The sequence below is a fragment of the Indicator indicator genome, chromosome 5 (genome assembly GCF_027791375.1).
Source record: "Indicator indicator isolate 239-I01 chromosome 5, UM_Iind_1.1, whole genome shotgun sequence".
NCBI lineage: Eukaryota > Metazoa > Chordata > Aves > Piciformes > Indicatoridae > Indicator > Indicator indicator.
Genome location: NC_072014.1, coordinates 25,946,398 through 25,963,034, shown reverse-complemented (window position 1 = coordinate 25,963,034; position 16,637 = coordinate 25,946,398). Strand labels below are relative to the sequence as shown.

General features: G+C 48.5%; 1 protein-coding gene across 2 annotated transcripts; it reads left to right on the top strand.

Annotated features, from left to right (window-relative positions):
• Window positions 1-1,218: 1,218 nt before the first annotated feature.
• On the top strand, window positions 1,219-15,211 carry CNOT9 (CCR4-NOT transcription complex subunit 9). 2 transcript variants are annotated; one of them, XM_054380965.1, is made up of 8 exons: window positions 1,219-1,242; window positions 5,384-5,563; window positions 7,061-7,176; window positions 7,840-7,949; window positions 8,711-8,820; window positions 9,755-9,853; window positions 12,736-12,826; window positions 13,525-15,211. In XM_054380965.1, exons 1-8 carry the CDS (start codon window positions 1,219-1,221, stop codon window positions 13,698-13,700), a joined length of 906 nt encoding a protein of 301 aa, XP_054236940.1. In that variant the 3' UTR covers window positions 13,701-15,211. The 2 variants fall into 2 exon arrangements, with proteins under 2 accessions (XP_054236940.1, XP_054236939.1); XM_054380964.1 differs by having other exon boundaries at window positions 12,736-12,827; window positions 13,532-15,211.
• Window positions 15,212-16,637: the final 1,426 nt, after the last annotated feature.

Genomic DNA, 16,637 nt, shown 5'->3' with positions numbered 1-16,637 from the left:
ACTCAAACACGCTAGCGACGGTAAGCACACTCCACCTTAAAAACCTGTTAAAAAAAAAAAGAAATTTAGAACCAGGCAAGCCAAAAGGTCTCTGCAGAAAGATTTAAGTGTGGCTTAAGGTTTCAGCAGAGGTTCGGTAGGGCTGTTTGCTGGTATTTTTAAACACGGTGAAGGGGAGCTAGGAAGTAAAGGAAACTTAGTTGAGTCTCAGAGTCTGGGCAGCAACATGCCAATGTCTCGCTGTGAAAGGCGAGCGGACCCCAGACAGGGACAGAATACTGCAAATCCTTAAAGCAACTCCAAGATAAACCCCGATGTTTCTGAGGAAAACTAGAAGAGAAAACGTGCTCGTTGCTGACGGGCCGTGAGCCGCGGGGCCCGGCCAGCGATCTCCGGGACGGACAGCTGTCCCAACAGTACTCCATTCGAAAAAGCCACCGATCCAGCGGGATAAGAAACAGTCCCTGTAGCGCCGCGGGCGCCCGGCCTGCACGACGAGGCATATTTAAAGTAAAGGTTATTAGAAATGAATGAAGCGACCCCTGCGCGCTACCCGGGTGGCACCGCCAAGGAGCGTCCCCGCTTCCAGTCATCCCGCGTTCCCAGTCCGGCTCGACGGCGGTCCCGTTCCTCTCTCCCGAGCAGGGCCCCGCCGTCCGTCCAGGCAGGAAGCGCCTCCCGCCCGCTGCTCCATGGCCGCCCCGGGCCGCTGTGAGGGGTGGTGCTATGCCGCGGGGAGGCACCCGGCCGGACGCCACGGCGGGGAGCGGGTAGGAACGAGAGGAGAAAACGAAGTTCGGTACCTGCGTCCCAGCGCGTCCCCGGCGTCGCTCGGCGGGCTGAGGCCCAGGAGGGAGGGGGAACGGGGAGGGGGGAAGGGGAAGGGGGAGCGTCAGCAGCGGCGGATGGCGGGAACCGGGCAGCAGCGCGAGACGCCGCGCGACGCACGCGCGCCCGCTCACGTCAGCGCAGCGGCGCCCTTCCCGGCACGCCTCGCGCCCGCCCGCGCTCCTCGCGAGCGAGCGCTGCAGCGGCCCACGGAGCCCCAGCCCCTTCGCCGGCCTCGCGCGCCTGCGCGCGGCGTGTCCCGCTCCCCCCGCTCCTGTCCCAGCATCCCTCGCGGCGGTGCGCGGCAGGGTGAGGGGTCGTGGCGGCCTTGCGTCCATGGCCGCGGCCTCTTGAGCCCGGCCCAGCGGCAGCATCGGCACCGCATCCACCATGCACAGCCTGGCCACGGCCGCGGTGAGACACGGCTCTGTGCCGGGACTGGGGCTGGGGCGGGACCCGTTGCGCAGGCCGCGCAGGGAGAGGGGCCGCCGTAGCTGTGAGGGTGCCTCTGGGCTGGTGGTGAACTTCTTCCACTCAGTGTCCCGGTGGCCGGCTGTGGCGGCGCAATCCCTTTGGTAGCGGGGAGGCGCTAAGTGAGCGCTTTCTTGCTCCGACTGCTGCTACTGGGATTCCTCCGCGCACCCCTGAAGCGGCATTACGTTGCTCTGCTGCTCGTTGGGATGAAGTGGCCCTTGCAGAGTCTAGGAGGGCTTTGCGGCAGGGTGCCCTGGCTGTACTCCTTTCCCGCCATGTATGTCACGTAGAATTTTCCTTCCTCTTGGCCCCTGCCTTCCCTCCCTGTGCATGGACGCCTTCTGTATGCCCAGCCGTTTTCTCTGGAGCTCTTCTGGCCTTGGCTGCAACGGAAAGAGGAGATAGTGAAAAGTTTGCTAGGACGGCAGGCAAGCCGGAGGAAAGGCTGAGTCTGCCTGTTTCTTTTCCACCAGTGCCTTGCAGTGTTGTCCGTAGTTGGTGCTTGCCCTCTTCCCCTTCAGGAAGCTGCAATGGGGATGGGGTGGAACAGTACCTTGGCCTGATTTGGTTCAAACAGTGGAAGCTGAGTTTGAATGATGTCGTTATTGCATCTTATCTCCCATCAGGGCAGGTTTGTATTTTTGTTTTCGCTTCTCCAAATGAACATTCATCACATGTATAAGACTTCCTGGAGTTGATTGAATCTCTGGTGTGTATTGGGTTTGAGACATGTTGAAAGAGCCGCAGCTAAAGCTCTTTTCAAATTAACTTAGCTCAAGGAGCTGCTTGGACTAACAAGCAGATGCATAAAATACTTAGGAGTAGGAGTTGGGGAAACTTTTTAAGTCTTCCTCCTTTAAGTACTCATGACTTTAAATTGCTTCTTGGAGTACTGGCAAATACTTCTGATTTAAAGTAATGCTTTCTGGAGCATAGAAGGGCATGCAAGATCATAGTGAACTCTCTTAATTAACATTTACTTTTCTATACCAATGTAGATTTTAAGTGCTTGTTGAAATGCATGACGCTTTTGTGCCCCCTGTTAATTCTCCAGATCTGAGTCTGGTCACCTCTATATAAAAATATTTATGTTTTTTTAAAGACAACTTTAACGAAGTAATCTCTATCAGGAATAGAAATAATTCTATTCTGGGACTCATTTGCATATGTATTTACTTTATATATCATTCACAACACCTGGTAGTTCTGTATTGAAATATTTCCTACCACAGTCAATAGGCATGCTTAGACTGAAAGGAACAGGGAAGGGTGTTTGGCTGTGGATGTGTACTTGGGAGCTGTGGTTATTAATTTTGCCTGTTACTGGGGTCATAAAGTTGCTCAGGAGTCCCTTTGGGTGTTATGAATACTGTCACGATAAAGCTGTAGTAAGCCAGAGCACTGGTCTTTATACAGCAGTAGTGGTGTCAGAGCTGGCACTTCAGTTTCAGACCTGAAGACAACATAATGTGCTAAAGGCTTGAGAACAGGCTAGAACAAATAAATGTAGCTGTAACTAGCAGTAAAGCATTGAAATCCCGATTCAAACCAACTAATTCACTGCTAGTGAAGTTCAAAGTTAATTTTTCTATTTTTGAGTTGGTGATCTATCAAACTAGTTTGAAAATTACACATATCCAGTTAGTCAGTGCTTTTGTTGACCAGTACTCTTAGCAGTGTACCTAGCAGCAGTTGCCCAGTGAGGAAGATAAAGCCAGCTGCTTGAATCTAGTTTGTTATGCGGTTGTTGGAAATGTAATCAGGTATGGATGTTTAAGGTAATGCCATTTCTCTTGAGAAAGATGTTACCACATCTTTCATGACGCAGAGGTGGCTAGCATGTGCTGTGTGGAGAAGCTGTAGGTAACTTTTGTTTTCCCTGTGTGCAAAAGGCATTCTGCCTGTCAGGGTTTGTGTGTAGCCCTCAGGGTTCTCCGGAATTTTAGGTTTAGAGGGAGGAGAAGTTGTGACAACAAGTAGGAGAATAAGAAAAAAGTAGGTCTTTCAATTTAAACTGAGAGAAGCAACTGTCAGAAGCAGGTGGTTCTGGCTAAGAGAGATGTTGGACATCATAAACTTAATTGTGTGGAAAATCTACTTAATGCCCTCTAGGGATCACAATTGCATGATCGTGCTTTTAAAGGGTCAATGTATTTAAGCTTACAGGAACTAAAACTTCAATGAGTCTAGAAAAATAGATGGAAGCTTTAGATAACACAATTATAACAACATTTTTTGCTGCAGTGCTTGTCACTCTCCTATCCCAAATAAAAACAAATGAGCTCTGTTCATTCTCTCTTTGAGCTCTCATTCTCTCTCTGAGCTCCAGTATAGGAGTTGGCACTGGAATTGCATGAGGTTCTGGAAAACAAACAAAAAAACCTATGCTGGCAAAAGAAAAAAGAGGATAGGAGGAAAGACGGCAAAGGTGTTTGAGCCCTAGAGTACAGGGATTGCAAACAGCACATTGGCTTATATGTCAGTATTTAAAATGATGGAAGTAGCTGAAGGAGAGAGAAATCCCACAGCTGGGGAAGAATCTCTTTGGACGTGACTATGGATGTAGTACGTGGATTAACGGAGGAGGGGAAACCTTTGCAGTAATAGAGACAGAAAGCTCTGGAGGTGTCTGCAGAAGGCTAGGAAGTCTCCCTTCATCCCTCCTGCAGCTCTGGGAGCCTGCCTCTGGCATATGGCCACTTGATTTCTGAACTCATTTGTGTTCTCTTTGGTGCTTCGGTGATGAGCTGCTTGGTAGTAACGTTGCTGTCAGAGTGGTACAGGCAGTCCTCACATCTGTTGTGCTTGCATGGAGAGGTTCAGTCTGAGTTAAGAGCAGAAACAGCCTGTTCTCTGCTCCCAGTGTGATTGCCACACATGTCGGGGTGTTGAGGTGGTTGCTTGCAGACAGCCTCAAGCTCAGGAGCAGCAGCATACAGCCAGGGCTGTGCTTTACTTGAGCAGTAAATACTGCAGCAGAATGTTTGAATAGATTTTGAACTGGCTTTTGGAAGTATTCACACAGGAGAGTTTAATGTGATGTTTGTTTTGCTCAAAATTTGGTACCTGAATTACCAAGCTGTCTACTTAGGAAGCCTGCTGAGCATTTGTTTGCACTTTGAGTGCTTGTGCCAGCAGAAGCATGAGGCAAACTTTGACTTGTACCTTGCTCTCTCCACAGAAACTGTGCTACAGTTCTACAGTCCCTGTTTCTCTTCTTTTGCTTTCCAGCCTTCCCTCTTTTTTTTTTTTTTTTGTCTGAAAACTTGTTGGCCCTCGTGGTGTTCTTTTCCTGATGTTCCACAAAAGGCAGGAGAGAAATCCTGCATTTCTCCTGAACAGTATGAAATGTGCTTCGACTGTGAATACTGATCTACTCTTCTCTGGGATTTTTTTCTAAACAAGATTTTTTGCACAAATTCTTTTGCACAAAGTCTTGAAAAAATCCCTTTTAGCTTTGTGCATGTAAGCCAAATACATGGGGTGGATATGAGACATCTCTAACAGCAGGTGTTACTGGTTGTGGACAGTGTTGTGCTGATGTTGGAGTAGTGAGAAATTTACTAGAATTCATAAGAATGTTTTTCTCATGTACATTGAGTGAATCCCATTGGCAGGTTCCAACATCATGGACATCTTTGGAGAGGAAAAGGTAGCATATGCCTTAACTGGAACTTGTGTAAGCTTGCACTTGAATCATGAAATGAATGTATAAGTGCAGGTGGAGCAAATCATAGCTGGCTAAAGTATGTGTGTGCCCTGCTGGCACAGGCAGGCAGGACCATGGCTATCCAGTGTTGCAAAACAAAGTTACAAGGTGCTACTTGACAGGTGGATTAAGAGAAACTGTCCTAACAAATCAGGCCAGAAAATAAACCCCTTGCATTTCAAATATGTGACATAATAAGATTAATCTAAGAAAGGGTTCTGTATCCAGAGCATCTTAATGCAGCTTTAGTTCTTTCCTCCCCCAGTCAGGAGTTTCTTGAGCACTTTTTTGCTTATCTGCCAGGTTGTGGAGAGGGTTTGGGTGAGACTTGGATAAAACATTTGGACTGAAGTCTTCTTGTCTCCCTGTCAGCCTGTGCCAACAGCACTGGCTCAGGTTGACCGTGAAAAGATCTACCAGTGGATCAATGAGCTGTCCAGCCCTGAAACACGGGAGAATGCACTGCTGGAGTTGAGCAAGAAGCGTGAATCTGTGCCTGACCTTGCCCCGATGCTGTGGCACTCATTTGGCACGATTGCAGCGCTCCTTCAGGTGGGTAAGACCGGCACTGTCTTTGTCTGCGGTTCAGCACCCGCACATTGCAGAGCTTATGCACCCATGGGGCAGATCTGGGGAGGCACTCCCCCACTGGGGAGGTCCGTGGCAGGATAAGAACCTTTTGGCTGGAAAAGACTTTTAAGATCATTGAATCCAAACATTATCTAACTCTACTGAGCTGGCTGCTAAATTGTGTCCCTTAGCACACCATCTGTGCATCTTCTAAATGCCTTCAGGGATGGTGATTCAAACACCTCCCTCAGGAGCTTATTCCAGAGTTTGATAACCCTTTTGGGGAAGCATTGTTTTCTAATATCCAATCTAAACCTCCCCTGGTGCAACCTGAGGCCATTTCCTTCCATCCTATCCTTTGTTACTAGGGAGAAGACACCAAATCCCACATCGCTACAACTTCCATTCAGCTAGTTGTGCACTTTCTTTCAGGGTGAGAAGGTCTCTCCTGAGCTTCCTTTTCTCCAAACTAAACAGCTCCAGTTCCCTCAGCTGCTCCTCATAAGACCTGTTGTCCCATTATTGCCATTGCTGAGAGTATGATGTATGTTGGATCATGTGGTGAGAGTATCAAATGTTGGAAGCCTATTTGCTATTCATCATCACTAGCAAGGCAGCATATGTTAGGCTGTAAGATTTCTAATTAGTTTCTAATTAGAGAGCTTACATAGTTGGAAGGGCTACAGGCAAGTTCTTGAGTGTGTGAGCTCCCTGCAGATCACATTCTGCTTATTTTCATACAATGTCATAGCAAGGCCATGACAGTTTTATTCCAAAGATCTCTGTTTTGATTTGCTTCACACAAGCTTGAGCACTTCCTGATCAGATTGCTGCTCACTGCTCCAGAGATCTTCACAAAGGAATGTACCTGCGTTCACGTGAAACTGAGCGACTCAACTTGTCTCTGGGCAAACTACCCTAACAGCTGATGACTGGCATCTTTCAGTGCTGAATCTAGTAATTTTGCTCAAAGGAGAGAAAGGAGTGCAGAACTGGCAATGTCAGACTCTTCTTGGAGTGACCCTGAAACAAGTGAAGAAAATAAGAAGGAAGCTGTAGTTGGAAGCAGACAGATTTTTGAACTAGATTTCTTGCCCTGTGCTGCTTCTCCCCCACTGGGTTAGAAGAGTACCAGGAGCTGCAGTGTGAATAGAGTGGATGTGCTCTGCCTCTAGGCACAGCAGCAATGCTTCTGTTCAATCTAGAAGTACAAAACACTAGAAAAGAGTCAGGGAATCAAAAGAACCCTTTTTTTACTGAAATTAAGGTTTTAACATATTCCTGTTAGTCCTTATCAAATTGACTGACACAGCTCTGCCCTTGTCTGGGCAGCATGGTGGCTGCCATGTGACTTCAAAGTGATGTTTGGGGAAAGCAAACTCTTGTCTCCTGTCACCATAGTTCCTTGCTGGGCAAATGCTGTGGTGCAGCTTTCTGATGTTTTTCTCCTTTAAGTTTTCTTCATCTATTCATTTTTAGGAAATTGTAAATATTTACCCATCGATCAACCCTCCAACGTTGACAGCCCACCAGTCCAACAGAGTCTGCAATGCTTTAGCTCTACTGCAGTGTGTTGCATCACATCCCGAAACAAGGTAAGCGCTTCCAGGTGAGGTGTTGATGTTGGTAGCTCAGCCTGTCTCACTCCAGAAGCTTCTTTTTTCTTTTTTACCAAAAAAAGTGGAACAGACAGAGCTGGAACACAGGCAGCTGCCTCCTGCTTTCATTTGTTTGCATTGATTATCAGGATGTCAGCTTTATGGTGGTCCTAAATGTATTGCATTCCCTGAGTTGTCCAAGACACTACAAATTCCCCAAACATCAAGTTGCAGCGGCTTGTGGCAGATGAGCCAGAGATGTAGGTGCTTCTGTGCTGAGTGCTCACTGCAGGATCCTTACTTTAATGAGCTTACAGCTATATAGACCAGCAGCTTACAGTTATTTAGACCAGATGTCCAAAGGGTGGAATGAGCAGGACCATCTTTCTCAGAGACCCTCTATGTCAAAGGAGCAATAGCAGAGCCATGTCTGGAGTCCTCAGTAAGTGCCTGACTTCAGGTTTTCTCAATCTGTGTCCCGCCCATGTGAAGTGGGGCTAAAAGAAGTTACTTCCTACCTTTCCACCAGAGAACAAACTGTTAACCTTTTTTGAGGAACAGCAGCAATGGTGTCTGTCAGGAATAGTTGAGGCAATGCTGGATGGTGTGCTTACTTTCTTTTTCTTGTCTCTCATGTCGGGTGTTCTCCCTTTCCTTCAGGTCAGCTTTTCTGGCAGCTCACATCCCACTCTTCCTGTACCCCTTCTTGCACACTGTTAGCAAGACACGTCCGTTTGAGTATCTGCGGCTCACGAGCCTTGGAGTGATTGGTAAGCAGCCAGACTGATGCTAGAGCATGGGTTTCTTACTAAGCTGGATGCAGTGCATGCACTACCAGAATCACAGGTCTCTTTTTGCTGGGATCTTCTGAGTCCTACAATATTACCAGGAGGAGCTGCTCCTTTTACATCAGTTATAGAGGCAGGTTCCTCTTCATGTGTAGGAACTGGGGGTTTTCACTCGTAAGAAAACACTGAACTCTGGGTGCATTGCCAAAATATATTTTCTGTGAGTATAAGCACCCTGAGCCCAACCAGTAGACTCTGGGATAAATGGGTGCAAACAGGGTTTTCTTTTGGTTTGGGTTTTTTTGTTTTGTTTTGTTTTGTGGTTTTTTTGCCATTGATTGGCTTGGGTGTGTTTGCCTTGCCTTCTTATCCTATTTATTCCTTCTTTCTACCCAAAACACTTTTCTCTCAATGCATAAAGTAAGAGGGTCTTAAAAGTACGTTTCTCCTTCCCAAAGGTTGCTGTAGGTGGCATGATCCTCTTGTGTTCGTGTTATCACTGGGGGAGGGCCAAGGATGCTTTCCCTTTCTGAAAAAAGCATCCCCCATTCCCAGTTCTATTACTTCTATGCTGCCAAAGAGATTTCTTCTCCAGCCATGTGTTGCCACATATTTAAAGTGACAGTTGCTCTGCCTGCTTAATGATTTGGGGAGGACACAGCGCAGCCCCTCTTTGAAATGTGAGATTTTTTTTTTTAAACAGTTTATTGGTTATTGACTTGGGGGTTTCTTTTTTTTTCAAGGGGCCTTGGTGAAAACTGATGAGCAAGAAGTGATAAATTTCTTACTGACAACAGAAATTATCCCCTTGTGCTTACGCATTATGGAGTCTGGCAGTGAACTCTCCAAAACGGTACCTACTCTTTTTGTCTTAATTAAGGCTTCTTCTTGTTTATCTCTGACCAATCAGCCAGTAACCTGCAGAGCTGGCTTTAATCCTGTTGCAAATGCTGCAGCAATTCTGGATGATGTTTTTACCTTCTCAAAAAAAGACCAAACAAACCAAAGCTGCAGAACTAAGTTGGAGTTCCTAATCTTGGTAGTTTTACTGGGAAAGATCTTGCTGCTTTCAACAACCATTCCTTCCTTTGCAGTCCTGCAGCAACTTTCCTTGTCCTGAGAGAACAAATGCTCTAGCTATGTGTTGCAGAAGTGGGTCAGCAGGTGTTAGTGGTGATTATGGGGATGTTCACCACACTGGACCAGTTTTTTTTTCTCCTCTGATCAGGGGCTCCTTTCCCTTGAGCTCTGATCTGTAGTCAGACTCTCTGGGTGACCCAGGAAGGCTGGTTGCAGGTTTCAGTCTGTGTGTGTGTTTCTCTGGTGAATCCTGCCAGCATAGCAAGATGAGGTTCTTCAAGAAAGTCATGTCTCATGAATTGGTAACACTCAAGATGAAAACTGAAATCAGCTTGCTGTCTAGATGTCAGGGTCAAGGGACAGATCCTTCTCCTTCTTCTTGCTCTGTGACCAGAGTAGTGTGGCCATAATCCTGAGGCCATCTGAGCATCCCACCAGTAGTTGCTGTCTTATGCAACCTGCATCCAGTTGTTTGGACACATTGTTTTGCATCCTCTTTCCTTTAGCCAGAAATGCCAAGCCTTGTGAGGTGTCCTGCATTTTTTTTTTGGCTTTAATCTTCCACCAAGTGAAGCATTTGCTACCTGCTGAAAGGTGTTTCAGCTCTGGGACTGACTTGAAAAGAACACAGCACAAAGGCTGTCTCTCTCTTTTCAGGATAGGTAAGTTGTTCATACGCTTTCTTTTCTACTTTCTCCCCACTCTAGGTTGCTACTTTTATTCTTCAGAAAATCCTGCTGGATGACACAGGGCTGGCATATATCTGTCAGACTTATGAGCGGTTTTCCCATGTTGCCATGATACTGGTAAGATAATTTTTTTCCTCTTTCATAGCAAGGGAGAATTGTACTCTAGCAGCCTAGTTCTCCAGTAGCTACTTCATTGCTCCCTGGCTGGAGCACGGGTCTGAAGGAGGCAAATGGTTCTTGGGCTTACTGCTTGTGACGCTGTAGCTCTCTGCTTTGGCATGTTTCCCTTGTGTATCTCTGGTTTGCTTGCCAAGAGAACATATTAGTTGTAATATTCTCCAGGTAAACATCTCCAGAGAAGAAAAAGAGTTTTCAAGGTAGTTGGATGGACAGGGATTGATTTAATTTTATGTAGGAATGATCACACAGCTCAGACTATGAATTCATTCATTTCCCATCTCTGTGTCCCACAAGACATTGAAAGAGCAGCAGGTTGAGCAAAGGAGTGAGAGCAGGGCAAGTGTCTGTGATCATTGCTCTCATAACAGTCTTACAGCTGCCAGCTCTCATGGCAGTTGTGGGTTTCCCATGCACTAAACCCCCCATGTTTGTCCTATCCTCCCTTTGAACTCATGGAAACCTTTTGCATTCACAGTGTCCTTTACCACAGACTTTCACAAGTTTCCTATTCACTGCTTGGAAGGCAGACATCCTTTTTTACTCCTTGAACCTGGCTCCTATGAAGTGCTGCTTATGACTCCAATTCTTGTGTTGTAACATGGAGAGAGCAAACGTTATCCATTCCCTGTGAAGGAGAAGTTGGTTACTCATTTGTTCATCACAGGAGTAGTAGCCCAAATTTGAGCTTTGTTATCTTTGAGCTCGTTGAGGGGAATATATCTGCCCTGGAACAGTTATTGTCCTGTTTTTGTGCTTGGCTCTTTGCTTGCTTGCTTTCTAAAGGACAGTCTCAGGAGAAATAAATACAGCATTAAGTGCTTTGCAGTGCTGGTTCTGTGCCGAAATGTTGGTGTTTCATTGGGAACATTTATTTGTCTGTTTTCTCAAATGTAAAGAAAATGTTACCTCTTAATTCACCCCTAAACAGCAAAATAAGAACAATTGTGAGTTGATACCCATATTATCTAATATGACTTTTTTATTCAAGAAAAGCATTGGCTTTGAGATTACATCTGGCTTGAGGGCAAAGTGAACAAATCAATTAGAAGCCCTGGGATATGGAGGGAGGGAGACTGTGGTGGGTTGAAATTACCCCCAAAATAAAATTGCCAGACAAGCTCAGTTGGAAAGCAAAGGAAGCTATATTTACAAGCAGACTAAAATCTAGAAATATGAAATGCAATGAATATGTACAAAATATAAAATATTTACATATATTTATAAACATACGATATTTACATATATTTATAAACAACACAAGAACCCTGCTGGACAAAACCAGGGGCTACTGATAGCTTCCTCCTCTCTCCCCCCAGACAAGGGAAAAGAGAGAGAGAAGAGCAGAGAGTAGCTTGTTTGTACTTAGCACAAAGACAGCAACAGCCAAGCAGAAGCAATCAGCTAGTATCTGTTAGAGCGAAGAAAACAAAGAGAGTTAATTTATACAACTAACTTTATGTTAGTTATCAGATCAGTGGGATTATTTTAGACCTTATAGTTATTTTCCCTTTTGCATCCAATGGTAATTTATTTACATTCTTCCACTTTCTACTCAATCTGTGGAAAATTTCCTAGGCATCAGCCTAAGACTGCCACAGAGACCAAGGAAGAATCTGTGGCTAGTAAGGGTACAAACATAGAAGGGTGTGGACATCTAAAGCTGTGTTAGGATGGAAGAAATCCTGGGTGGGGAATAGTGAAGCACTGATGTGATTAATGTTCTGCAGTGCTATGGAGGAAGATGAAAGTGTTCATAGATGTCTCTGTTTCACGTATTTGGAGAGTGATCCTGTCTCATGAAGGTGATTATATTTGCTTTCTTTCCTGCTGATAGCTGAGTAAGATGTTAATGCAAGTATCAGATGCTTTTAAAAAAGCAAGTTAGTATTTCCCATCCAGGAGTGGTCTGAGATGCTCTCTGACCTGTTCATCTTTGTTTCAAAGAAGTATTGGTGTCCCAGGGAATTGCTGAGAATGGGAAGCTTGCAAAAGGGCAGATGAAGCTAATTGCTAACTGTTGACTATCCAAATAGAGATGAATTTGGCTGATGAGGAAAATTGTTAGTGATAGCCAATGTTGTACAGGAAAAAAAACCCAACGTGTTAGGGAGATGTGATTGACTCCTAAATATGAGGAAGCAGCCTGCTGAACTGCTTCAGAGCAGGTGTGTTGAAGGCACACTGTTCACTTGTCTGGGCACATCTGAAGGTGCAACCATGTGCAAAATCCTACACAGCGGGAGAAATAGAGACTGGACCAGGGAGATCTGCCCTAGTCTTACATCTTAGTAATGTTTTAATGTGAGATGTATCAGAAAGAGAAAATACAACTCCTGGATGCTTGATAAGACCAGGTGTCACTGTTACTATGTGTGATTTGGGTGAGGCTAGTCCTTCAGCAAGGCTTCCCAAGCTGTGGTTAATGTTTTAAAAGGCAGCACAGTGAGAACAGGGAGTGTTGCAGAGCTTGGGAGCACACCTCACAGGGTGACTCAGCCTGAGTTTATCAAAGCATTTTGGGATATATTTGCCTTCTTCCATGAGTGGGTCTCTTTAATCTAGCAGAGATGTGGACCTGAGGAGGTAAGAACCAAGCAGAGATGGAACAGTCTTTTGTGAGCTGCTGGCAGAAACCTTTCCAAATCCAAAGGCATCTTGGCAAGTAGAGCACTGGTTTCTGTGTGGGAGTGTCTAGATGAAAGGTAGTGGGCTGCAATGCATGGGAAGCCAGAGTGAATGATTTAATGGTCCTTCCTGATCTTCCCGATTGTGAGATTGTACTTACAAAGACTTTGGTGATGCTGGCCTCTCTCAAACAGGGTAAAATGGTCCTGCAGCTCTCCAAGGAGCCGTCGGCACGACTTCTGAAACACGTCGTCCGCTGCTACCTTCGCCTTTCTGATAATCCCAGGTAAACATTTTAGGAGTTTGGTCAGGGGCTTCTGCTGCTCCTTTGGAAGTTTAGTTCTCCACAATGCCGGCCTGGGGACAGTCAAAGTTCCTTGTCTGTCCTTAGATCAGCTTTAGTTCAGTATGGAAAATGGTTGGGGTTTTTTTTTATTTTGTTTTTTGTTTGTTTGTTTTTTACTGCTAGTCCCATGAGGTTTTATGGTATACGGGAGAAACAGTGACTGTCTGGGGCTTGTGCAGATCACCTGAGTTCAAAGGGAGCTTGAATTATGTACAAGGGAGGGGCTGATGTGGAAGGTGCACTATGCTGAACCTCTTCAGCATCATGTGGGCTGTTAGCAATAGAAGCCAATAGATGAAATTTAATTGAAGGACTACACACTGATTTCATGCTGATCAGCAGCTCTGCCCAAAGCTGCTGGATATGTATTTTTTTATCTCTACCTCTCCTGGCATTGCATTGCTCTTGACTGATAGGTGTCAGGACACAGGAGTTCTTCACTCAGTGGGGTGAGGCATGGGGACTGGGAGCCGTGTTGGCTGGCTGAGCACCACATGCTGCAGTGCTGCTGCTTGTGCTTTCCTTGGCTGGATCCGCCAGGGAGACTCCCAGGCAAAGGAGTGTTGTGTCCTCAGTGGGGTTTGCTTCCCCTCTTGCCCCTGTGAGTTTATTTGTTGGGCCCTGTTTCTTGTCTCTTGATGTAGGGCACGTGAAGCTCTCAGGCAGTGCCTTCCTGACCAGCTGAAGGACACCACCTTCGCCCAGGTCCTGAAAGATGACACCACCACAAAGCGCTGGCTGGCTCAGCTGGTCAAGAACCTGCAAGAGGGTCAAGTCACTGACCCACGGGGCATTCCCCTTCCTCCCCAGTGACTGCTAGGGGAAGTGGGGGACCGGGGAAGAAACAGCTCAGGTTTACAAAGAACCAGGAACAGATGACCTCTTCTGCAACAAACTGGGCACACCAGCTGGCTGCCAGCCTGTCAGACCATCCCACCCAGCCAAAGGCCTGCTCTGTAGCAATGCAGCATGCCTCTGGGGATTGCAACACCAGCAAGCGCTGATACTACAGCTTAAAGAGGGAAAAAAAAAAAAGGAAAAAACAAGAGAAGAAAATCAATAAACCAAATCTGTACAGATCCCTGCAACCCCAGGGGGCATGGCTGGCATCTTCCCCACTGCCAGGGAGAGAGAGTGTGGGTGTCTGCTTTTCCAGGTGGTTAAGCCTCTGCCCAGGAGGTGTATGGCATGAGGTGTGCACGCCACATCCCTCCAGTTCCCTGTCACTTCTTGTTTACACGTCTGTAGATGAGTGAGATGAATAAAAGCCAATCCAGTTTTATCCCTTCAAGACTGCTACTGCAGGTAGCCCAGGGTCAGCTTGCTTTCCTTGCTCCTGGCTCTGCACCCAGCTGGCACAGCAAGCTTCCTTTCTGTTGGTGTGGAGGCAGTGGCTGGAGCTGGGCCACTATAATGCTTTCCCCAGAGGAGGGGTGATGAACCCACACGTCATCAGCTTGCTTCCCAAGGCATTGGGGGAGAAGAAAACAGCAGGACTGTGGCTCTTGTGCTGTAAACAGTTCACTCCTGCAGCTAAACAGGGCTTTATGTGTGCTGGCCTTGCCCCTAGCCCAGGTCTTGCCCTGTGGGGCCACAGCTGGCTTGCTGAACGACATTCTGCATTTGGAAACCTGTGTTGTGGGGGGTGCACAGGCCACTGACTGATGATCTTCTGCCACAGGACAGCTGGGAGTGACATCTATTGCAGACTCCAGGTATGCCAGCTAGTGCTGCTGCCCCTCAGCCCTGGCCCCCCTCCCTTTCCCCCTTCTCCAGCTCATCTCTGCCAGCTGAGTGTATCCATTTCAGCTTTCAAACCTGCCTTGGCGCCTGCCTCAGCCCCACTGCAATTCAACTTGACCAGCAGCCACTTACCTGCATTCCCTGTGCCAAGGGGTGAGCATAGCCACTGTGGGCTGTCAGAAGCAGCCAAGGAGCTCCCAGGCTCTGCTGCAGTGGAGCCTACTCTGCCTGCTCTTGGCTGCAGGCAAGCCTGGGCAGGTTTCTCCCCCCTCCTCGACTAGCCCATTTTGCTGATCATCTGCAGTGTCGTGCCAATAGTGTCTTAAATCCCATGTCTGAAATCCCTTCCCTCCTCCCCTTGCAGCCTTGTGTAACAGCGGCAGAACACGGTCTCTTCCGTGCCCTCGGGGTCCCCTTTTATAACCATTGCCTTTCCCCTCCCCTCTGCCCTGACCTTGACAGGGTGTAAAAAGGCTTCAGTTGGTTGGTTGGGTGGTGGTCGTGGTGTTTGTTTCGGGGTTTTTTTGTTGCTGTTGGGGGGAGTTGGTTTGTTTGTTTGTAAATTCGGATTAGTAAATAAAACCCCAGCCAGCACAAGCTGCTCCCGGTCTGGTCTCCTGGGGGGAGGGCAAGAGGTGATGTGGGGTCGAATATACTGTCGGCAGGAGGAAAAGGGCTGTGGCAGCTTGGGCCTATGAGCTGGGGAGAGTGCGTGGCCGCATCCCTGCAGCACCCCCATCTCTCCTGCAGCAGGTAACACGGAGGGGTTTCGGGGAGGAAGTGTCGCTCCGTCCCGGTTTGCTGGGAGGCAGCCAGCGCTGTCCTCGGCGGGCTCTGGGAAGGGACAACGCTGGCTGCCTTCCTGCAGCATATTTGCAAGTGCTGCCACACGCGCCTAGGGCACCGGGGTGCCCCGTCTTGGATCTCTGTTGGGTTTTTTTTTACCCCGGGATGCTCAAACCATGCCCTGCTCTTCGGGCCCTGGCCCTGGGAGCGCCCGGGGACCACCTTTTCTTGAGAAGAGAGCAGGTACACGGTGAGGACAAGATATGGATGGGAAAGGGTCGGCATGTGGTGGGCGCAAGGGTGTCTAGGGAGGCCCAGGCTTTGCTGGAGAATGGGACTGAGGGCTCAGCCCCAAGCAGGGAACACTATAGAGTGCTCCCACCCTCGCCGACCCCGCCATCGCCTTCCCCATAGTCCTCCGGAGCGGCGTGACCTTAGTCTGGGGCGACCTTGAAAGCCGGCGGCTGCGGGGCGTGCGGGGGCCGGGGGCGTCCCGCGGGCTTGGGGGCCGGGGGCGGGCTCGCTGCTTTACTGCTGCCGAGGGGCGGGCAGCCCGGGCAGCCCTAGCCCCGTGCTGCCGCAGGCGGTGGAACACCGGCAGAGCAGAGCGCCACCGCGCCGGAGAGCAGGTACGGAGCGGGATGCCGGATTCTCCGGGAAGCAACGGGGTGGGCTGGGACCTCAGAGCCAGCTGCACGGATGGGGTGGGGGGAGACGTGCAGGGGGTTTTTGTTTCCTCTGAAGTGTCACTTGCTCCCCGAGTCCCTCGAACTTGTGCTGCCCCTTCCCAAAGCCCCTTGTCTGATTCCTCGGTCCGCGTCAGCTGCCAGCTGGTACCCCGGGCGCTGCGGCGTGTCCTGGAGCGGGTGGGAAGGCTGCGTGGGGCGGCGGGGCTGAGAGGAGCTTGTGCCCCCACAGCGGGACGGCAAGAGGATGAGGGGTACCCTGTGGGGAACAACCCTTGCTGCTCGGACACAGACACTCTCTCGGTGGCATTTCGTTCTGCCGCGGACTCCGTTCGGGGGCGGCTGGCGAGCGCTCCCACCCGCCGGCCCTCTCTCTCTGCTTGGGGACCTCCGGACAGAACCTACAGCTTGTGTTGAGGGAAGCTAGGGCTGTCCCTAGCAGGAGGCAGCGGCCCTGCGGGAAGCCCTTTAGTTGAATTTCTTTGTCCCCTGGCTAATGTCCCACTCCTCTCGACAATTCAACTCAGACCAGGGT

Excerpts from the sequence above, each read along its gene's own strand:
- CNOT9 (XM_054380965.1), top strand. The coding sequence starts at position 1,219 with ATGCACAGCCTGGCCACGGCCGCG. Across the intron at positions 1,243-5,383 it reads ACAGCCTGGCCACGGCCGCG|CCTGTGCCAACAGCACTGGC; the intron begins GTGAGACACGGC and ends TCTCCCTGTCAG. Across the intron at positions 8,821-9,754 it reads GCAGTGAACTCTCCAAAACG|GTTGCTACTTTTATTCTTCA; the intron begins GTACCTACTCTT and ends TCCCCACTCTAG.